This window comes from Trachemys scripta, chromosome 18 (assembly GCF_013100865.1).
Source record: "Trachemys scripta elegans isolate TJP31775 chromosome 18, CAS_Tse_1.0, whole genome shotgun sequence".
Lineage (NCBI taxonomy): Eukaryota > Metazoa > Chordata > Testudines > Emydidae > Trachemys > Trachemys scripta.
In genome coordinates this window covers 7,949,459-7,972,599 of record NC_048315.1, presented here as the reverse complement: position 1 = coordinate 7,972,599, position 23,141 = coordinate 7,949,459, and the positions used below count along the sequence as shown (strand labels likewise).

Genomic DNA, 23,141 nt, shown 5'->3' with positions numbered 1-23,141 from the left:
GTGTTTTTTGTTGTTTGGTTTGTTTGCTTGCTCATTTGTTTGTTTTGCAAGGATTTCATTTGAGTGTTCAACATTTGAGATATTTTGGCTAGTGCTGACTGGAGGCGGGTCATGTAGCATTGTTTCTGTTCACTGGCTGGATTAGTGTAACCCTTAAAATCCAGTTGGTGGTGGAGGTGGTGAAGTTCCAAACTCACTTTCTGAAAAAAGTCTCTAGTAGTGACTTAAAGCTTACTACTTAGGTGAATATTTCTGCCAGTATTCTCGCTTGCTAAACTATAAATGGAACGCGATGCAGACACAGTTGGGGCAAGCCAGTTATTATCCTCTTTAATTCAAGTGACTATTCCTGTAAGCTTTGGGGGGAATGTGTCACCTCTGTTGATGAAGTATAAGAAATGTAAGGATGTCACCCAAGATATTAGGGATGAGAAGCGCAGGACAAATGCCTCTGTAGGAGAATGATGGGAGGCAGGAGAAGTGCTGACAGTGGCCCTAGAGTCCTGATTGTCTTTCCCACTGATTTCATTGGCCCCACTTGCAGATAATACAAATCAGATTTGACTCTACCATTTTTATGTTGGGGGAATGGGGCAGCTTGGTTTTCTGCATCACGAACGAAGATTTCCCCAGATGGTCTGGACCTGGAACTCTGTCACAACCCTAATGTAAAGGTGTTTGCTACAATTAAGCGTTTGCAGGATCGACCCCGTAAGCACATGAGTAACTCAATGTATGGGAATAGTTCAACTGAACTATGCTTCCCTGCCCGGGTTTTTACAGGTTTGAGGACATGGCATGAAATATAGAGCAGCAGTTCTCAACCAGGGGGCTGGGGCTCCCCGAGGGGCCATGAGCAGGTTTCAGGGGCTCTGCCAAGCAGGGTCAGCATTAGACTTACTGGAACCCAGGGCAGAAAGTTCAAGACCCGCCATGTGGGGCAGAAGCCTGGGGCCCCAAGCCCCACCAAATGTCACTGAAGCCTGAGCAACTTAGCTTTGTGGGGCCCCTGTGGCGTGGGGCCCCAGGCAATTGCCCTGCTTGCTACCCCTTAACGTGGCTCCGGCTTTTAATCTACTGGATATGCAGAAAAATAGTTGTGTGGCACAGGTGGGCCATGAAGTTTTTATAGCTGGGGGGGGGGGGTTCAGAAAGAAAAAGGACCCTGATATAGAGCAAAGTCAGCAAGTTCTGAAAAATCATATAATTACGGTAATTGCAGTTGTCTATCAATGAGATGCCACTTTCAAGCCACCTTATGTATGTTCTGGGTCTTTCTGTATTTCTAGACATGAGTTTTTTCTATATTTCACTGATGTGTGGATTGCCTCAGTCCAGTTCTGTTGAAATGGACTTTGAACATCATTTACAATCATATAATTTAATTTGACACTGCTTGTAACAAACCAAATCTGTTTGACTAGAAACGTTTTCCGCCATCATATGTGCGCCCACGTTTGTTATTGGGGAGGGCTGTCCTTCAGTGCTAGGCTGTGGCAGCGTATCGCTTGGGGACAGGGCCCACCTTTCCGTTCTCTGCTTGTACAGCGTCTAGACTGGGATTCCTAAGCACTGGTACAATAATAATGAGGTGCATGTATGTATAATACATATCACGATGACTGGTGTCATAGAAATGAATGAATATGTAGGGAAAATGTCACTGACTTACTCCTTTTGAAAAAGTCACCAAAATAATCGGAGGGACTTTATTAATGGCTGTAGCAAAATTAAGGGGTAGGGTGTCAAATTTTAAGTCTACTAAACTGTATTTGGATCCTGCATTCCAGAATCGATACACCCCAAACTCCTCTTATTATTATTATTTTATTTATTATTTTTTATGTTATTTTTATTATCATAGCACCTAGGAGCCCCAGTCATGAACCAAGACCCCATTGTGCTAGGTGCTGTACGAAAACGGAACAATCAGTGCGAATTTTCAGTACTTTGAGAAAGCAGGATTGGGCCTGACAGCATCTCTTTAAATCAAATAGTTATTGTTTTAGAGGGGAAACGAGGGAAAAGTGCACTATTATAACAATATTTTTCCGAACTCACTTTCATGTTGGTTACCAGTAGCTTTGTTTTCAAGCTGCTTTCAGGACAAAAGGTAAGAATCTATGGGATTTTTTTTTTTCCTTGACAAGTTGAAGGATCCAAAATAACAAATGAACTGAAAATGCAGTTGGATGGTTATTCCAAGTAAAATATTAGAATATCTCATTATTTTAGTGCACAACTGTGACCAAGTTCATGATCAAAAATGATTTTTCAGCATAAAGCACTTCCTTTTAATTCACCGTCTATCCTTGTTTATAAAAATAAATCCAATCATCTTAAATAATTGAAATGTATTTTTGCATATTAACCTGTCTTTACAACAACTACCCTTAGCAGATTTAGCAGTATTTACCATATAATGTATTTATTATTTAGTTAGAATTATATGCACCCCAAAAAAGAATGCCTGGCCAAGGGGGTGCCCTGAAAATAATTTAAAAATACATTAAAATCAGGTCCTGATCCTGCAAATATTGATACACTTGCAAAGCCCAAGCATTACAAATCATGAACTGTGGCTCAAAAATAATCCGATTTTAAAAAATAATAAATTTTTCTTCTGGTTTTTGAATCTTAAGGGTGTATTTGGCTCCTGTTTTAGGACTTCCCTCTGCTACCATGAGGGCTAAAAATATGACTTTTGTACATGAAAGCTGAGATTCTCACATAATCACTTACTCCAGGAGCTCAGAATTTAAGGGAAGAAAACAATAAATGTCACAAAATTTGTGATAAAATCTGTAACAGCTGGCGACACTGCTTACGCACTGTGAGTAGCCCGGTTGACTCCAAGGGAACTATTGAGAGTGGATAAGGTTAAGCATGTGCCTAAATCCATTGAAGAATTGGGGTCTTCATATCCAACTATAATTAAAGTGCAGCACTACAATTCAATATAACCTTCTACAGAGCGAACTCAGAAGCTCAAATCACCTTCTCCCTCCTAAAATTCTCCGAGCTTATAATTTCTCCCATACTGATTTTAAAAGCCTGGTGGGGGGAACATGAATTTTGCAACGTGCCCTGAAGGTCCTCCGAATTGGGCTTTTCAGACCCAAGTCCAAATATCTGCTCTGACTTGAAGCAAACTTTCACAAGTTCTTCCCCGTCCTGGTCTCCCAGAGATGTGAAGCATCTGTCTGCTCAGCCTATCTCTTTACTTGGGTTTTGCAGAAGGCAGCTGGATCATAGGAGGGCTTAGGAGTAAGTTGTGAGTCTCACTATTAATGAAGGGTTAAAATATTTACCATTATAAAGCGATTGTTGGATGTAATTTGTAAAGCACCTTAAAGCTGTTAAGGTCTGGGTCTCAACAAAGGCTACGTTCTTTGGTGTAACACTCCAAATGATCTTCAGTTCTTTTGGGGATAACTCATTAATGCAGCGTGAAAGAGCATAGAACAGAGGCTAGGTAAAAAGAAAAATGTCCAATTGTCACAAAATTAGAAGTCTTCACTATCTGCTGTGTTTATATAGGGAACTCCCATTATGGAACATGTTGTTCATACATATCAAGGGGAGTGATTATTATTATTACTATTACCACTACTCCTACTTAATGCTTCTATTGGACTTTTAATCCAAGCATGATGGATCTCAAAATGCTTAATTAAGCCTTGCAACATCCCTGTGACGCAAGCAAGTTTTATTTCTATTTTACCAGTGAGTAAACTGAGCCCCAGGCCGAGATTAGGCGGCTTGACAATGGTGAAGCTGGGAATGGAACTTAGAATTCCTGACTCTCGGTCCCTTGCTTTAACCACTGGGCAACATTATCAAATTTACTTTTCACCCAGCTGAGGTTATTCCTATGAGAAGTGGGATGTGACTGGAAGGAGTAAGTTTGTGGCTCAGATTCAGATTAAGAGACTGATCCTGCCCCCTTTGGAGTGAAGTGTCTTCCAGGGGAGCAGGGTGGGGATCTGTCTTTGTGCTGGGTTCATGGATAGAGTGATTTTTAAGGAGGCCGATCCATCATCAGTAAAACTGCCCACCTTAGGCAACTGAAAGGAAATCCTGTTGTGGGTTTTTGGGTGCCCACCTGTAATGGATTCTGGGTTCACTCGTGCATTCAAAAGGCCTAATGCTGCCATCCGATTAGTAATAGATTCTTAGCAATCAGCCTGAGGTTTTTGTCATTGGAATAAGCTTACCCTGGGCACCTCCCCCAGACCAAACTAACTGTTTGTTTCCCCCTGTAGCGAGGACCCCTGGCGGGCTGCAAAAATGATCAAAGGTTACATGCAGCAGCACAACATCCCCCAGAGGGAGGTGGTGGATGTCACAGGCCTGAATCAGTCTCACCTCTCCCAGCACCTCAACAAGGGAACACCCATGAAAACACAGAAGCGGGCAGCACTCTACACGTGGTACGTCCGGAAGCAGAGGGAGATTCTCAGACGTAAGTAGTCTGCTCTAGATGTCCTTGTTCCTTCCAGCCTTCTCGCCGCAGCTTGTTAATGTGCAGATCTGCTCTAAAAAGTGACTGTGTAATGAGGCTTCATGTTTCTATTGATACCTCGGTCCAATCAAGCACACATTTGGCTTTAAACCCCTAATTTAATAGGGCCACATGATTAAAGTCAAGCATGTGCTTAGTGTTTTGCTGCATAGGCATGGATTTACATGCTTAAGGTTAACTGTGATCAAATGCTTTGCTGAATCGGGGCTTGACTCTCTCAGTGGTTTCTGTATCAAATGTTCTCAGTCCGTCAGTGAAATGAAGCAGGTAGAAAATGAATTATCCCTTCTTTTTTTTTCATGCTCAAATCAGAGTTATTGTCTTACTGAGACATTTCATGACTTGAAGCATGCATAACATCCTGATTTAGCTGTCCATGTGACCGCCACAGTTCCTTGGTAGTGCCATTGATCAAAGCATTATACTGCATTTTTGGTGGTTTGTTTGTAACTTTACTGCATAAAATTAAAAAAAAAAAAAGATGCGTCCAAGTACAACATTTTTTTAAAAAAGCCCATAAGAAATACAGTGAAGCCCACTGCGTAGCAATGTTCAACTTCCATGTAGCCCCCATTAAAATCACTTCATTGCCCCATGTATGTGTGACAATTAGAACCAGACAAACAATTCATAAGGAACACCCGATTTAGATGACTTTTGCCTCTGTCTGCAGCTTCTCACACTTATTCCTTATTCACAAATATGTGGGGAATATTTTCTTCAAATAATCCTGGGTCTGTAGCTTGTTTCTGATTCCCAGTAGCTTCAGTGAGGTTAGTCATGTGCTTAGTTAGGCACATGCATAAGTATCTTTCTGAGTTAGGGCCTCAGAATATTTTTATAACACTTGCTTCAAACTTGCTGTTGCCTTGGATGTTCCAATCAGTGAATTTATTTGCGACAGTATTTGTGGGAAATGAACTCTTAAAAAAGGGGACTTCAGGAACACACCAGAAGAAAATCTGTTTTTTCAGAAATGTGACTATTCGAGGAAATCTTTTTGGGGCAGTATTTTCCAATACTCTAGCTGTAGTGTTCTTATCATGTTTGCCGGGCTGTTAGGAATCTTCCCCTGGATTCTTAAAGGGGCAATGACAAATACCTTGGACAAAAATTGTAGTTTTAGTATATTGATAGAAATATAGTTGTCAATTTTAAAAAAATCATTGAAATCAGCTGGGGTTTTTAGCTTGAATTTAAACATCCCTCTGCAGTGTTACAGTGGGTACAGCCTTGTGCTAATGCATGAGAATCGGAAAGTTTAATATCTTGGCTAATGGAACAAAGAGCAATAATGAGAGTAGGTTTCTATGGCGAGACTCAACCCTTGTGCAGAAGTGCAATTGAGCAAACCTTAAGCTTAAGGGTTTAAGTGGGACTTTAAATGGTGCTGAAACTGATGAATTTCACCCACAAAGAATAGGCCTTGCCAGAGAAACTGGCTACTTTGTGATAGAATTAGAGTCCGCAGGTGAAGGGAGCTCAGTGAACATGACCTATTTGGATCTTAGTAAAGCATTTGATACGGCGTCTATCAGAGACCAGGAACAAAAAATAGCAGCGGGATCGACTGATGAAGTCTGATCCTGATCCCATTGGTGGGATTTGTCACTGAATTCAAAGTGAATGGGATTAGATCCTAGAAGTAAATATGCATAACTTTAAGTGATCAGTAAGTTGGGGCATGTGAATTTGCACATGTTTGAAGGAGGGAGATGATTTTGGGGGTAGCTTGGGGTGATGGGCTGAAAGTAAGAAAGAGAACTTTGCTGCATGGACAGGACAAGGGACTGGGTGGCTTAGTTATGGACTATTCTGATGTCACTGTCCAAACAAAATGAAGTACAAAACTAAATGAAGCAAGCAACCAGCCCAAGTGGTGGAAAGTTAATTAGCATTTTAAAATTCTTTGCTTTAATGATCTAAGGCTAAGTGAGTAGCAGTATATGGAAGGACAATAGTGGTTCCTCCAGCATTCCTTTTAAAGGACGGTGTCCCTTTTTAAAACAAAACCCCCTAAAATTCCTGGATGCTGCATTTCGATGTTTCCTTCAGTGATGCTTAGGCAATGAAGAATGCAGAAAAGTTTCAGGTTGTTCCTATGGCCTCCTTTAACAACCCAAATCTACAAGGGGAGGGCCCAATCTAGCTTGTGTTCATTGAGTTCAATGGTCCCACAGACCTTTACTTTACTCATGTAATTAGTCCTTACTTCTGCAATTCATCTCATTGAATCCAATTGGGGCTATCCATGTGAGTCAAGGGCCCTAAACTATGTCTTAAAAAGTAGTTCAGCACCTGTCCTCCCAAGGGGATGGAGTATCGTTCTATTTCAGGAAGATAGGGACTCCAGAAAGTCTTTCAAACTGAATGTCAGTGTTTTGAAAATCCACCTAGAGGGAAAAAACCAACCCCCTGCTCCAACCTTGGCCTCTGTTTTCTGCTTCTCTTGTTGTCCCAAGGGAAAAGCTATTATAAAAAGAGGGAGAATTTCCTTGCAAAACTGAGAATAATAAAACCCACCATCAATCTCCCTTTACGGCTGTGCTGACAGGCCCCAGCTCTGTGGCAGGCAGGCGTGGAAGGTCACCCGTTCGCCTCCTGCCTCTGCTGTGCTGCATTGCCCAAGGTGTTCAGTTTTGGAAATGGCGATCCCGCTGCATACATGAGTTGATTTAAGCTTCCTTATTGCTGGAGGAGTGTGTTTGTTTCCCGTTAATTTGAAATGGAGCTGTATCAAAGGAGGGGAGTTATTTAGGAACAAAGAGAGGCAGGATTCGGGGGGGATCTTTGAAGTCTGACTGCCTAACTCATAATGTATTAGCCTAAGTTCACAGAATCCCGCCCTGAACAAGTACACGCAGGCACAGAAAGCCAGGCCATGAATATGTATGGCCTGCATGTGCCTTCTCATTAAGGGAGCTGCCACACAGCTCAAGGAGCCTCATACATATCCATAATCATTTTAGAACATGCATCTGCGGCTGTGTCTTGGCGTAGGTCTGGGAAGGCATTTCACAGATTAGCAGCAATCGCAAGAGGGAGAGGTGAAGCTCATGGAAAAGTCACATATTAGGGGAAAGTTGGACCTGTGCCCTACCGAACCTTCTCGGAGCTGCCAAAATTTCTGAACTTCCCACCTGCAGTTGTTGTTCATTGTCTTGGGACTCTGCACTTCCAGGCTCCCGCTTGGAGCAGTGGGGAGAGAACCTGGTCTCGTAAGATTTCCGGCCTGGCTTTGCAAACCTAAAAGGTTTGGACAGAGAATCTTCCAAATCCTTGGATGCTTTCTCTGAACTTTGAGTGGAACAACTGACCCTTTCAGATTAGCCCATGGCTACTTGATTATACTATATACTTGTAGCATCTTGAGGCCCTTGCGTGGAGCTGGTCTACACTACAACGTTAGGATGGTTTAACTACATTGCTCAGAGCTGTGAAAAATGTCTCGCCCTGTGCCATGTAAATAAACTGAGCGATGCTCCAGCGTAGACACTGCTAGGTGGACCGAAGAATTCTTCCATCCACCTAGCTACGGCTTCTCGGAGGGGTGGATTTACTACAGCGATGGAAGAACCCCCCCCTACACCTTGTAAGAGACAGTCCCTGCCCTGGAGAGCTCGCCCTCAAGACAGACAAATGGTGGGCGCAGGGGGGAACTGAGGCACAGAGAGACTGAGGGACTTACCTGAGATTGCACTTGGCGCCTTTCTCTCGAGTTGATATCGGCTCCATTTTTGAGAGGTTGGCTATTTATTTATGTTTGCGCAACGGAGCCCCTCTGAAACATTACTGATCTGATTCACAGCACCCTGCTGAGAGAAGAAACTGAGGCACGGATAAGAGTAGTGACTAGGACCCAAATTGCCAGCCTTCCTTTAGTGTGTCCTAACCACAACCCACTCCCTATGTCCCCCTTCCCGCCAGGGTAATAATATGTAAAGTGCACTGATGGCTTTATCTAAAACATTGAAATAGGGGGTATGTTTAGCACTTGGCTACATTCGTGTCAATCCAGAGCACCCTCACTGAAGCCGGTAGCTATCCTGGATTGGCACTGGTGTCGTCGCTGGGTGTGGAGACTGGAACTCTGGGGAAGCCTGTTTGAAGGGTAACTTAAACGAGTCTAAAAGGTATCAAAGTTGCAAACAGCTGTGAGCTGCTCACCCAAGAGAGGGTCCATTAAAAGGTGTCCGGGAGTTGCCCTAAAGTGCCAACCTCGGTCTTCGTACACGGTTTTGTGCCAGGGCTGTTCACAAGTCTGTGTTTCATGTTTTTTAATTGCGAGGGCGTGGTGGGTTTGGGAAAGGCAGGAAGAAGTGGGTTCCCTCTCTGATCCTGCTGGTATCCAGATTGCTGCCTGCAAATAAATTGCCTATTGTTTCAAATTGCAGTCCTGCTAAGGCTCTTTAGCAGAAGAGATCAATGGCACCAATGGCACGGACTGAAGTGATTAGCCAGCCCCAGTCTCTCACATCCAAGGATAAATGTATTGACCTTTCCGTTGATGGCAGTGGGGTATGTGTGGCTGGTGTGTACTGTACTGGGTCTCAAAATTGTTCACGTAACTTTGCTAACAAACAAAGCAAAGCAATTGGCGTCAATGCAGCAATCACTGGGTGATATTCTCTGGCCCGTGTTATGCAGGAGGCTGGACTAGATGATTCCTCCTGATCTTAAAATCTATTGTTATTTTTATTTATTATTTATTTGTGTTGTGGTGGTGGCTAAGAGCCCCAACCACTGACCAGGACCCCCTGGTGCTAGGTGCTGTACAAACAAAAAGACAGTCCCTGCCTGAAAGAGCTTACAATTTCAGTATAAAACAGACAGCAAGTGGATACAGGGAGGCAGATGGGGGAGCACAAGGAAACAATGTGACAATATGAATATGAATGCAGGTTATTTTCTGAGTGGCAGTGGCTATAGGCCAGATCAAATCTGCTCCTTTCTCTTTCAGAATTCAACCAGACAGTCCAGGGTTCTGGAAATATGACAGACAAAAGCAGTCAGGATCAGCTGCTGTTTCTCTTTCCAGAGTTCAATCAGCAGAACCAGGGCACGGGCCAGCTCGAGGACACCTGCTCTGAAACCCCCAGCAAGAAGATGCGACGGAATCGATTCAAATGGGGGCCTGCCTCGCAACAAATCTTGTACCAAGCCTACGACCGGCAAAAGAACCCTAGCAAGGAGGAAAGGGAAGCCTTAGTGGAGGAATGTAACAGGTAAAATGGCACTGGGCTGGCTCAAGAGAATATTGTCCTCTCCCCAGCTCCATTGTCTCTCAATTAATTGGAGAGTCTTTGTTTAAAAATACAAACAAGCTAAGGGAGCCCAAATCCCTATGGTCCTAGGCTTCTAGTAGGCACTGTTGGAGAGAGGGAATCTGCTATATTTAATAGGAGCCTGGCTCCATGGATAAATGACTTATGGGATCCTGGAAAAGACGTTCCATCCCTTCCCTTCTGCACGATTCTCTCTGAGGGCAGGTCTACACTTAAAACATCGCAGCGGCATCGGGAGACCGTCAGCATAGTTAATTCACCTCCACGAGAGGCGGGGGCTATATCGATGGGGAAAGCCTTCCCAGCGACGTAGCGCTGTCTACACCAGGGGTGTAGGTCGGTATAACTGAGTCACTCAGGAGTGTGAGTTTTTCACACCCCTGAGTGACGTCATTATACCGAGATACATTTCTAGTGCAGACCTGGCCTGAGCATAAATTCTTTCCTTCCCTGTAAGAAGATGCGATGGGCCTGAGCTGCAAGGTTTGGATCAGACCTTCCCCAAGGCTGGCGTGCGTATTTCTGATCCAGAAGAGGAGCCAAACACAAGCAATTCCACTAAAATCAAGGGGACTATTCAAGTGTTTACCATTGAACTAGCCGTGTACGGGCTCTGCTGGTTCGGGGCCCTATACGGGTCACAGAGTTTGGATCCGAATCCCAGCTGTCTCCAAGTTCAGTGGTATCCACACACAGGGTTTGGGTTTGTGCCCATCCCAAATGCCAAGTTTAGCCTTGTTTAAGGAGGGCTGGAAAAATCCGAACCACTGTTGGAGAATAACAAAGTTTTTACTTTTTGTTTGGGTACAGCATGTTAGATACTTAATTTTTTTAAGCAATTGCGTAGAGGGAGAGAGCCAAACAGGTTTTTTAACAGGTAAACAATTACAGCAAGTATTTATACCTTTTGTTACAGACAAGAATGAGCAACAGCTGCATTTTGTGTATACATAGGTTATTTTGATATTTTGTTTTTTTTGCTTGTTTAGACTTTAGTTTATATGCAATATTATTTACACATTATTTACACAAGGTTGCAACAACTTTTTACACAGTTTTTTTTTTACTTGCCTTACATAATTTTTGCTTTTACAAATTTTGCGTTATTAGGGTTACAGTTAGCTTGACTTTTGCTAACGAACTGTTATGCATTGCAATTCCCTTCCTGTTAGGTTTTTTTTTTTTTTTTTTTTTTTTTTTTTACACCACTCCACCACCAGCCCAACCCTTTGCCCATTTTTACACCCAGCACAAAATCAAACTGCTCCTTGGGGTTCTCAGACACTGAGAATTTACTTTGATTTTATTAATTTTTTAATAAATTTTTTAAAATTAATTTTATTAATTTTTATATGCTGCTTTGGCCTAATGGGTCTTGGCCAGGGTTGGAACTGCAGCTGCAAGGTGCAAGCAGGAGGATGGGACATACAGTGCCTTAGACTGGGATTTGGGTTACAAGTGTTCAATTCCCTGTTCTCCCCCCACCCAGAATTCCTGGGGGACCTCGGGCAGGTCACGTCATCTCTCCGTGCCTCAGTTCCCCATCTGTAAAATAGAGCAGAGCCGTAATCCCCATCTCACAGGGGTGTAGTGAAGATAAATACCGAGAGGTGATAGGCCAGAGAAGTACCCTCCATGGACAGGGGATCTTATAAACACCTACATAAAATCCTTGTGAAAGAGGGGGTCTAGCTAATGTGCTGCTGATTCACTGAGTGGCCTTGGGCAAGTCACCCTTCCCCATTCTGCCTCAGTTTCCCCACCTGTAATATAGGGGTATTGCTTAACCACCTATTGCGCAGAGGGCTCCTGGGGATGCACTCGCTATTGTGCTTTGAACCAGTAAAGGGCTATGGAAACGCGATGTATCATTATGGACTTCATAGCAGCAGGCGACCCGTTCCAAAGTGTTCTCTTCATTCCCCCCCGCAGGGCGGAATGTCTCCAGCGAGGCGTGTCCCCCTCCAAAGCGCATGGGCTGGGCTCCAACCTGGTGACGGAAGTGCGTGTCTACAACTGGTTCGCGAACCGACGGAAAGAGGAGGCTTTCCGCCAGAAACTGGCCATGGACGCCTACAGCACAGGCCAGCCGCACAGCATGAACCTCCTGCTGTCCCACAACTCGCCCCATCACGCCCAGCCTAGCTCGTCGCCCCCCAGCAAAATGGCAGGTAAGCGAGAACCTAACCCTGTGCAAAGGGGAGTGGGAATTGGTTTTTCAAACCGCTTCTTAGCGTATGTGGGGAGGGAAGTGTGATCTTGTGGGAAGCAGGAATCTGGAGATCTAGCTGGGTTGTCTCTGTGAGCTGGAGTGATTTCAGTCTGTTTCCCTTGTCTGTAAAATAGGGCTGGATTCCCTAAGTGACAGGGGGGTGGTTGTGTGGCTTGTTGCAATATTGTCTGTGAAGAGGAAGGATGGGCTTGTTGTGAAGGCACCAGACTGGGTCTCGGGAGGCCTGGCTTTAATTTGTGGTTCTGTGACAGATTTTCGTTGTGACCTTGGGCAAATCCGTTTGCCCCTCTGTGCTTCACTTCCCCGTCTGTACAGTGCAGGGGTGTGGTACTGTGCTTTTCCAAACCTGGACTTGTGGTAGAGTTTAAGGCTTTAATCTGTCTGGTCTATTTAAACTCCTTGGGACAGGGACTGTCTCTCTCTTAGTATGTGTATATAAAACACCTGGTACAATGGGACTCTGATCTTAGCTGGGCCCTCTAGGTGCTACCGTAATACGAATGTGAAGGTGTTGGAGAAGAGCCGTCCATGATGATTACTGATGTTTATGTATTGATTGCAAGTTGGATTTCAGCAAGGTGGAACCTCTTGATTTTTGCTGGTTTTATGACATTGATTTGATTCCTTACGCTAGCCGGAACCAGAAAAGAAGTATATAGCTTGCACTGCTTTGTCATTCACTGGGTGTGCAAGTGAGTTTACTGGGGGAAGAAAGAATGCGTCAGGAAAAGCAACTAAGAAGGAGTCGATTGGGGCAGGGCCCATCTCTTTGTTCTGTGTTTGTACAGCGCCTAGCACCATGGTGCTCCTAGGGTGCTACCACAATGCAAATAAATAGCAGTAATAATAGGAAGGGTGAAAGATAAAGCAGCCATGTGGTTCCACTTTCAAAACACAACCCGGTCCTCCACACTGGGGAATGTAGCAAATGCAACAATTATGTTGGGGTGGAACGTAGTCCCCATGCAATAGCAAATTGGTGTAAGTCACTCATTCTGCACACCCACTAAACAGAAACTGGAGCAAGTTTACATGCTTTCTACCCCTGTGGCCCAATATGTAAGTTGCATCCCATTTATTTCATGCCTGAATGTGACCCGAAGGGTACGTCTTCACTACCCGCTGGATCGGCGGGTAGTGATCAATCAATTGGGGATCGATTTATCACGTCTTGTGTAGATGCGATCCCCGATCGCTCTGCCGTCGACTCGGGAACACCACCACGGCAAGAAGCGGAGTCAACGGGGGAGCGGTGGCAGTTGATCCCGCGTCATGAGGATGGGAGGTAAGTCGAACTAAGATACATCGACTTCAGCTATACTATTCTCGTAGCTGAAGTTGCGTATCTTAGGTCGATTTCCCTCCTTCCCCCCCCAGTGTAAACCAGGCCTAAGAATCATTCATCTGACCTGCGATGTGAAATCAGTGGGGTTGCATCAGCGTAGCTGGGAGCAGAATTTGTCTTCCTGTTACGTGAAATGTCCCCTGTAATTCTCCTTCAACCTGCTGCTCAGTCACTCTCTCTGAAATAATCACTGTCCAAACTTCCGCCATGTGAAACTCCCCTGCTTTGGGGTTTTACTTACGAATCCAAGTCTTGCCTCACAAAACATTGCCAAGATTCACAAACCCGCATCGAGTGGAGCCTCCAGGTCTTCACTGAGCCGAGGAGCGGGTGACAATCGTGCATTGGAACTAGGTGAAACTTGGCCAATTTGACTTGAACTTTTTGCATTTGCTTCAGGCCTAGGCAGGAGAGTTGAGCTAATCCATGAGAGTCTAAACCCCCTGTGACCGCACATGTCTACAAGCCCCCATGAGCGAACACTCAAGGATGGGATCTGAGTGAGGTTTGAAAGAGTGGATTGATCAGATACTCAGAAAGCAGCAGGTTAAGCCACTCTATGTCCTTTCAGCCACCTCAGCATAACAGATCATGAGATGGGGTTACACTGCGCAGAGGCCCTGCTCTTTTCCCCCTGCACCCTGCCCTCCCCCAAACCCAGCAGTGATCGCCCAGCCCCACTCAGTGAAGACCCCTTGACTCCTTTCCCATGGCCAGCACAGGGGGTGGTTGCGCTTTTCGACACCCAGGCCACAGTGATTGCAGACCAAGGCTCTAGAAGCCCTCCTCTGCTTCACTAGCACATCACTCCACCTCGGGATATCGACTCTTCACCCCGAAAGGGCACCTGTCTCTGTCCTCGTCAGGAAGGAGGAGACGATGGTCTTGTGGGGAAGATCCCTGGCTGGGAGTCTGGGAAGATCCCTGGCTGGGAGTCTGGGAAACCTGGGTTCTTTGCCTTGCTCTACCTTTGTCACCTTGGGCAAGTCATTTCACTACTCTGTGCCCTGTTTTTCCTCTGCTGGGGTTAACAAACGCTTCTCCTCGCACGTGTCCTTGTGCGTTTAACTGGCTGGAAGGCACAGGGAGCGCATAGGAGGAAATGCAGAATATGGTTACGTGGATACTGTGGGTACAAACGGTGTTGTGCATGTGGCTGCTGTGCTGTCAACTAGCCGCACCCCAGAGGGAGGCGCATGGGAAGAGATTTTAAGCCCAGATCTGCTCTCTGGGCAGGCTTGCCAACCTGCTGGCGCAGCTTGGCCCTTTGACAGTGGGGCAGAGCACTGTGCTGTGCTAGAATAATGCAGGGGACTGCCTGGGATGGTGGCTGGTTGGCATAGTCCCACCCCACTGCCCTTCAGAATAGCCCATCCTATGAAAGCTGCACCTGGATTATAATGTGCTTTGTTTCACTGGAGAGGGCAGGGTGTTACCAGCTGCATAGCTCTTCAGCTCTTCCCTATAGGGTAGCCTCTGCTGCGCTGGCACGATCCCCTGGCATGGGAAGGGATGGTTTGGCCTCCACTCTGGTGTCGGGTGTGACCACTTCCTTGCAACACACAGAATTGCCCTCCTTCTACCCGCCCCAGCCAGAAAAAACCAACAGTGTTTTATGGTCTTTTGGTCTGAGCAGGCTGGCTTGAGGAACTGAGAACTGATTCCACCACGAAAGATCAATGTAGATCCCTGCATGTGCCCTATTCCTCTGTCCCACACATCCCAGTTAAACTCCTTGAGGAGACAGGACTTCTCTCTTTCCAGGTGATTTGTTTGGGATAAAGGTCTCGCTCCATTCTTTCCCCTTTCACAGTTGGATTCGTTTCCATGTTCTTGTTCTGTCATTCATGTGAGATTTGCAACAAAGGGGAAGGACCGAAAGCAAATCAACAGAAAATTGTAAATAGATTTAAACCAGAGACGGCATCATTGTGGGGCAGGGGAATCGGAAAAGAACAAGGCTAGAAGAGAGTGGAGGCTAATCAGAGAAGTCCCTGACTTGAGTGAGTGGTGTGGGGCAAGAGGCATTGTTGGGAAAACAATTCCCATTGTCCTTGTACCTGTAGTACAAAGTCAGTAAGCTCAAGAGGCAAACAAAAGAGGGCAGCTTTCTGACAAGCTGTAGGGTCGCGTGGGGGTCAGCCGCTCTCACTGTTGGGTCTTTCTGATGGTTCACTGAACAATACAGCATCCTCCTCTTTTGCTATAAAGAGACAATCAGAGCAATCCATCCTACCTAAAATCCATGGGGCAGGGGATAGGAGCAGTCAGTGTCTTGGAAATCCCTCCTTATTTACTGGTTTCAGAGTAGCAGCCGTGTTAGTCTGTATCCACAAAAAGAACAGGAGTCCTGGTGGCACCTTAGAGACTAACAAATTTATTTGAGCATAAGCTTTCGTAGGCTACAGCCCACTTCATTGGATGCATAGAATGAAACATATAGTAAGAAGATGTATATACATACAGAGAACATGAAACGCTGGAAGTAGCCAGACCAACTGTACGAGGCTAATTAATTAAGACGAGCTATTGTCAGCAGGAGAAAAAAAACATTTGTAGTGGTGCCTGTGTTGTTTATTGTATAGCATCTTAGCTAGACCTGTTGCTTTACAAAGACTAATAAAGACAGACCCTGCCGGGAGAGCTGCCAATCGAAGGGTGAGACAAGAGGAGGATGAGGGCAAAGAAGTGCTTAATTTGTGCCAGTTCATCGCCCCGGCACCTCTGGGCTGGGCAGGCCATCGCCCCGGCACCTCTGGGCTTGCCGCATCAGTTATGAATGTAAAAATATCGCTTGAGCCCCGGCACCTCTTTCACTACAAATTAAGCACTGGGGCAAAGATAAAAGAACCATGCTGTCTGTCCAGATTACTTGTGTTACCCTATAGTGAGACATGATCCCTGACCTTAATGCTCTTACAGTCTAACTCCGATAACTTCACTTTTGAATAAGAACTGTCTCTCTAGATAGGGAATGAACAAATGGGGCACATTCCCCCCCCCCCCCCAAGCCACTAACTAGTGGAGCCCCATTGTTGACCTGCAGACAAAGCTAATTAACTCCTGGCGACAGGGGAAGGTAAGATTTGGCACATGCTTGTAGTAGTGATAAGGGTGGCAGTCTTGGATGTTCTCACCCTTCCGTGCTACTCAGAGCAGCATCATGTGGGATTTTCTGCTTCTCCTGAGCCCAGCCATAATCCCTCCAGATGACTGGTTGCTCACCTGGAGGGACTTCCATGGGCTTGGTGGGGAAAGAGAGAAGCTGGATTCATGGGCTCACTCCATCCACTATATGGGTTTTCTTTATTTTCTTTTCAGAACACACAGCCTTGTTTTCTATTCCTGTTCTCTGCATCACTGTTTGCAGGGACCCTAGGCCTTGTGCTTGTATGAATTGATGCTGGTTAACAGGGCTTTGGAGTGGAGCCCGGAGCGGGAGCCCGGACCAGTAGGTTTTTGCCCAGAGCTGGAGCAGAGCAATTCAAAAATTTGATTGCTCCAAATCCCTGCTGGTTAACTATGTGAAATGTCCACTTTCTGTGCTAAGCCGCTGCGGTGTGTTCCCAGGAGTCCATGGACATGGAAGTGGGTTACCTGTGGAACTTTAACCTATGCTACAAATGAACGTGTTGTTACCAGGTCAGTGGCGTCAGTCAGACAGCAGGTGATCACTTTGTGCGTCAGTATTAACACGAGCAAGCGATTGGTTTTCATGCCACATTTGTGCATCTCTGCTGGGATGCTGCAATTGATCAGCTGGACTTGAGGGTGTCAGCAAGGGAACAAAAAGTCAGAGAGGGCTGGGGGAAGGCAGAAGGCAAATATCACAGAGGGACTAAGGGGGGACATTATGAAGCTGTTTGGACTAGGAAACGTTATTATTGTACAGGCTCAGAATCACAGGGCCTGTTTGGGCCCCTCTCTGTTAAATGCTCAGTAAAGCAGCTCCCTGATGCATCTCTTTGGTACGTATCACTTAACGATCTGCCCTCATTCAGAGTGGGCACCTAGGGTAATGAGTGGGTGGATACTTTTTTCTGTGCCATCCATCCAAGATCTCAGGGTGGTTTTCAGACATCAGTGAATTTAGTCCCACGACCCCCCTTGGAAACATGTCTTTTTCTTGCCTGCGTTACGGTGAGAAGTAAATAATTATTTTACGGTGTATATATTTCTCACTTTGCATTTACCATTGCACCCCCACCTGGAGCTCTGGCTGCATTACAAGTATCAAATAGTAGCACACACAAATTAGGGCATTAAGATCTTCCCAAAGACATTGCAACCACACAAGCCATACTGGGACCAAGGCCTACTCTTATTGACACCAGTGTAAATCCAGGGTGACTCCACTGACGCTAAAGGGAGTCCATTTGGATTTATGCTGGTTTAGCACAGAGTGGCCAGTGGGATATATTTTAGAACATAAATGGAAGGCACTTCTGAATGGGTGCTGAACATATTATGGTAATGTGAGTATAAAAGCAGGCTTATGTGGGGGGAGTCTATTTGCCATCAGTAAGGAAAGCTTTAGGATTGCTAGTCATCCAGCGGCAATGCATCCATTCCACATACAGCAAGTACATGATGACCAGAATGTGACCCTAACCCTGGAATGTCCCACACAATAGGGGTGGCAGGGAAGAAGTTTGCCCTTCTGTCATAGGCTGATTGCTTACAAGGTGCCCTACAAGCACATTGTCAGCAAAATCAGCTGTTTTCAGTGTTCTCCTCCTGGCTTTACAATAATACACCAGCATGCAGCCCTGCGTTGTCATGGCATTGTCCCCCTGATGCATGCTTAATTGACAATTAAGCTGGGGCTTTGAACAAGTCTTGTTGCCTTTGATGTGTCCTCATCCTTCCACCGCGTATTGGGTCGCTCCATGACATCCTTTGTCTTCTTCTATTAGGGGGACTGCAATTGCTGTAACCATGTTCATTTATCTTGAGGCTGGAAGGCCGTTAAGCCTAGGCCTTTATTTTCCTAGCCCTAGACTCAGCCAGCAGGAGCTGTCCCGGGATATAGGCCCCAGTGACAGCCTATTCTGAGGCTTCTTTTGAGCAGGCCAGGAGTGATGGCTGCCTCCCTGATCTCGTTACTCAATTGGCGAAAGGCCCCTTTGGAAAGGTCAGGAGGGGTTGGCTGTGGGAACTGATTGAATTTGCTGGAGACTGGTGCTCATATTGATTGGATTCCTCAAAGGAGGAGGAAATTGGCACAGGATATGAGTAAGGCTGGCCTTGGATCTCGGGCGCATGTGTGGCTGGCAGCTTTCTGGCTGTGCTGAAGGGCACTGCTGTCTGCAAAGGGCAAACCGGTTTCTTCAGAGAGCCGGATTCTTGCCATATTTTCATACCTATTCCCAAGAACAGAGCAGCCTAGAAGAGCAGAGAGATGCAATATATGATCTGGGTCTGGGGATGGTGCGGTGCCTGGCATAGGGAGTAGGATTTTAACACTGGTTTTGGAGAGTGAGGAGTGGGTTGGAGTGGGGAAAGGGCTTTTGGTAATAAGAAGAATATTTTCCTCTATAGAGGGATCTTTGGGGTGTGGGAAGGGGGTCTGTCAAAGCATCCAGATCCATGTGTCTGGGGCTGCCCCTTGACTAGCGCTGGTAACTGATTGGGTGGGGGGCTTTAAAGGAGGACATAGCAACTTCCAGATGTGCTGGTGCTAGAAGCAGACCTGTGTGGATCTAGATTAGGCTTAGGGTTTGAGGCTGAATTGAGGTCAGAGATCAGGCTTGGATACAACAGTATAAACCCCTTGTGAGTTGTTTTTTTGGCCCTGAATGGCAGAAATCTCTCAACTCCCTAATTTTAGGAGAGTCTGCCATCTTGGAACACATCAGAATTGGATCCAGACATGGGGTCCCTTTCCACTGTTGATCCAACATTGTTTGCATAATCCCAGGGTCAGGTTCAGATCCAGGGGCTCAAATCAAACAGTACCTTTCCCCTCCTGTCCCCTCCAGAAATGTATAGGGTGCTCCGATTCAGGGCTCCAGTTGAGATCTCATTGCTAACTCCTACCAGTGGGTTGTAAGGAGCCCTTGGATTGCTGGTTAGGGACTTCTCCCCCAAGAATTTTTAATCAGGGCAGAGTAATGCCTGCAAGAAAGCAGCAAGATGCAATTGGCTGGCAGCTCCCCATACCCACTGTCTCCCCGACCTCAACTATGGTTGTCCATGCTGGGATTTGAACTGCCCTTGCACCATGTGTGGGGCTGTCTGGAGCACTAAATGCCTTAACAGCTTAATGGCCTGCCTGACTGAAGCAGCCCCCACTTCCTAGCCCCCCTCCTCCAGCCTCCCTCTCCAAATGACTTCTATGGACAGGAAATACTGGGATTGGAATGTATGGAGCAGTGGCAAAATCGTTCCTATGTATAACATCTTGGTTAAAAAGAGATGATTTGTATTCTTCAACGAAGGGAGTGTGAGTACCATGGTTAGTGCCTAGAGGGCCCTTTTAAAAAAAACCAAAAAAACCCCAAATCAAAATAAATACATACCTGAACTCCTCTGGGGGTATCCATCCATCTAACCCTTACCCCTAGTTTTTAATTATTCAGAGATGGATATTTTACAGCCTATTTAAATAGCACAAATACTATCATAAGGGGATTTTTCTAATTCCTGAACTTGTCCCTTCCTATAGCGCATTTATCAGTGTTCTCCATTGTCTGTTTGATTTGAAGGTCAGACTGTTTTATCTTGTTAACTCAATGCCTTCCCATAGACGCTGGGTTTATACCATTTTTATCTTCAAGAGTCCCGAAAACAATCAGGATATTGACGAGATTAACCAGCATAAAGCTCAAAGCATTCTGCTGTCAATTTTCACGTGATAACCTAGTCAGACTCTAGGGTTTGCATACAAAGAAGCAAGGCAAGAGATGGTCTTGTGGGCGTGTCTACTCACAAATGAGGTAACTGTGTGTCACTGGGTCCCATGCAGGCTGGCACCTGGAAGCAGCCAGAATAGGCACACACAGTATGTCCCAAATACAGCCCGGGGCCTGTGCAGAGCTGGTTCATACAGTCAGGAACAGAGAATAGTCTGCGTGGGTGCAGTGCATGGAAGCCAATGTAGGGTCATGGAGCGAACACTCATAAACATTAGCCCCCCAGCATCTATGCTACAGCTTGAAATACCACCTGAAACAGGAGCAAATATTGGTTCTTGGGGAGAACAGAGCCTCTATTATCCAGCTCTGCGTTAACTCTACAGTTGATCTCTTATCCCACTTGTAGTGAGTGAGATTCATCAGCTCACACAGAGCCAGTGATTAAAGCAGAGTGTAAAGAGATAGGCCCTGAAAATGTCGTGGTGTGCGTTGGACACACATCCTGACAAGTTCCTGTTAACAGTGGGTCTGATCCAAAGTTCCCTGACATCCATGGGAGACTTTTTCATTGACTGGCTTAGGCTCGGGCTCTGTAATGACACTGCAATCTTTCTTAAACCGCCTCTCCTGGATCCAGGGTCAGGACTGAGTAACAAGTAAAGAGTGTGCAATAACCTTCAAACTTCCCTATTCACTGTCAGCTCTTCCTGCTTCAGTCTCGTCCACATAACTAATGTGGGCACGGTTGGTGACTGGTGAGCCAGTCATCTAGGGTAGGGTGACCAGATAGCAAGTGTAAAAAATCGGGATGGGGGTAATAAGTGCTTATACAAGAAAAAGCCCCCCAAAGTCGGAACTGTCCCTCTAAAATCAGGACATCTGGTCACCCTAATCTAGGAAGGTATATTTGCAGTTCAAGTCAGCCAGTTTAAGCAAGCTGCAGAGAAAACCATCAGTATCCAAACAGCAGGGAGTATTGTCAAGGCCAGATAGATCATTAGGTGGTGTAACTAGACATATGCCATTAAAATCCAGTGCAGTTACGCCAGCTAAGAAGCTAGCCTTGTATCCTCTAAGGCATCAAACTGAGCTGCATTGCGATAAAAAAAATATTTGTCGCATACCCTTGAGTTCCTTTTGGTACAAGTGGTGATCACAATATCCGGACGCAAAAAGCGGTTCGTACTTGTTCTCTAAAGGCCTATCAGTACAAAGTTGGTTCTGATCACTTCAGTTTATATATGAATCTTACAAGTTGTTCTTTATAACCTTGGGTTACTTCCATTGGTTCTGATTCTAGATTCTAATGCCAGAGGTATACAACTGGCATTGCCCAGCAATTGCAATATTTTACTGTTCTGTTCATTGTCCTGTTAGGTCCGTACAGTGCGCTGTTAGAAGCCTTTCTGGTTTTATTGGGGGTAATTAGAACTTTATGACACCAGCAGAATGGGAGGGTCTCGTCCCCATAAACAGGTTTATAATGGATATAAACTATGCACCCTATAACTTAGCGAAATTAACACTTTCAAGACAATTAGAGTGGCAGCCCAAAAAGCAAATAATGTTTCACTCAATTCACTTTTGAGCTGGCAATCTGAACGGGAGGAAGGCTTTTTCCACTTTTGCCCTCTAGCCTGAAGTGCCGCTGAAAGCAGGGCCGCTGGCTAAGACATAACCATTTGAAAAGCAAAACCAAACCTTTCCATTTAGCTGGTCTCATTTCACTGGCTACTTCACTATTTTAAATATTTGCAAACGGTTTTGTCCATGACGATCAAGGTAGCTCCACCACAGAAACAACGCAGATCATATTACGGTAGTTTGTCCAAAATAGGATGTTAGGTTTGGGGTCCAGACACCGCCTGTAGTTCATGGGGTGTTTTTGTTTTGAAGCCTTCGTGTGGTGTCAGCATTTGCATTGGCAGCCTTTGTTTTCAGGGCATTATAAGCAGTCCATAAAAAATTCACCCACAACTGAAACTGGCCAGACGTTAATTCCCCAGCCCAGGAGGCTAAAAGGAAATCAAGTATGCAAAATTTTCAACCAAATAATATCCATCTGGTTCCTAAATTGTAAGAGAACCAGCATTCCTGCTCCCCAAAACAATTAGGGGTTGCAGTTGCTCTTTTTGTGCTCTTTCCGCAACTCCAAAATCCTATTTTGGGAGAGACACATTTTTCTGATCCCTATTCAGTAATTTCTCTCTCACCCCACATCAGTGGGCTGCATATTAAAATATCTTCCAAACAATCTCTGGCTATTACCAGTCACAAGCCCCACAGAAATTCATTCTGCACCACTACCAATAAATCCCCTCCCAGATACTCACACACAGCAGAAACCCGGCTCAAATAAACAAATCTAGCCCTGTGTTCCAAAAGCCATAAACCTCAGGGTCAGATGGGACCACAAGAGGGAGTGAGTGCTGGGGTTGAGGGAGCCCTTCACAGACTAACCTGCAAAAGGATTCTGGTACCTTGCAACTACTGTGATGGGCCGTAGGGGGGTATTGGAGGAAGACCGATCACAGACCTTTTAAGGTGAGATGATAATGATCAAAATTAATCCAGCAGCTGGGCGGGGCTTTGATCAACTGGTTCTATATTAGATAAGGGTTCCTGTAGTGAAACCAAGGGTTCCTGTAGTGAAACCAAGGAAGAGCAATTAACCAGTATCTGAATAACACAGCCTGATTATTAAGGAGGTACAGGTCTGTCGCATCTTATGCTGGGGTTACGTTCCGCAGTCAGCGTGTAAAGCGAAAATCACGTATAGTCAACATTACGTGGAGTGTAATGGCGGGCGAAATCGCCCGCACTACAGGTACAGTATTAAAATTGTTATTTTTCTCTTTTTTTTTTGTTTTTGTTTTTGCCGACCGCGTAAAGCTGA

General features: G+C 45.4%; 1 protein-coding gene across 3 annotated transcripts in view; it reads left to right on the top strand.

The window, feature by feature from the left end:
• HNF1B (HNF1 homeobox B) overlaps positions 1–23,141 on the top strand; it is a 61,147-nt gene that overhangs the window by 10,267 nt on the left and 27,739 nt on the right. For 2 of the 3 annotated variants that reach the window (XM_034752668.1, XM_034752667.1), the window contains exons 2-4: positions 4,266–4,465; positions 9,486–9,750; positions 11,743–11,981. In XM_034752668.1, coding sequence (XP_034608559.1) covers positions 4,266–4,465; positions 9,486–9,750; positions 11,743–11,981 — 704 coding nt within the window. The remainder of the gene's footprint in view (positions 1–4,265; positions 4,466–9,485; positions 9,751–11,742; positions 11,982–23,141) is intronic. The other variant, XM_034752669.1, reaches the window with a different exon arrangement.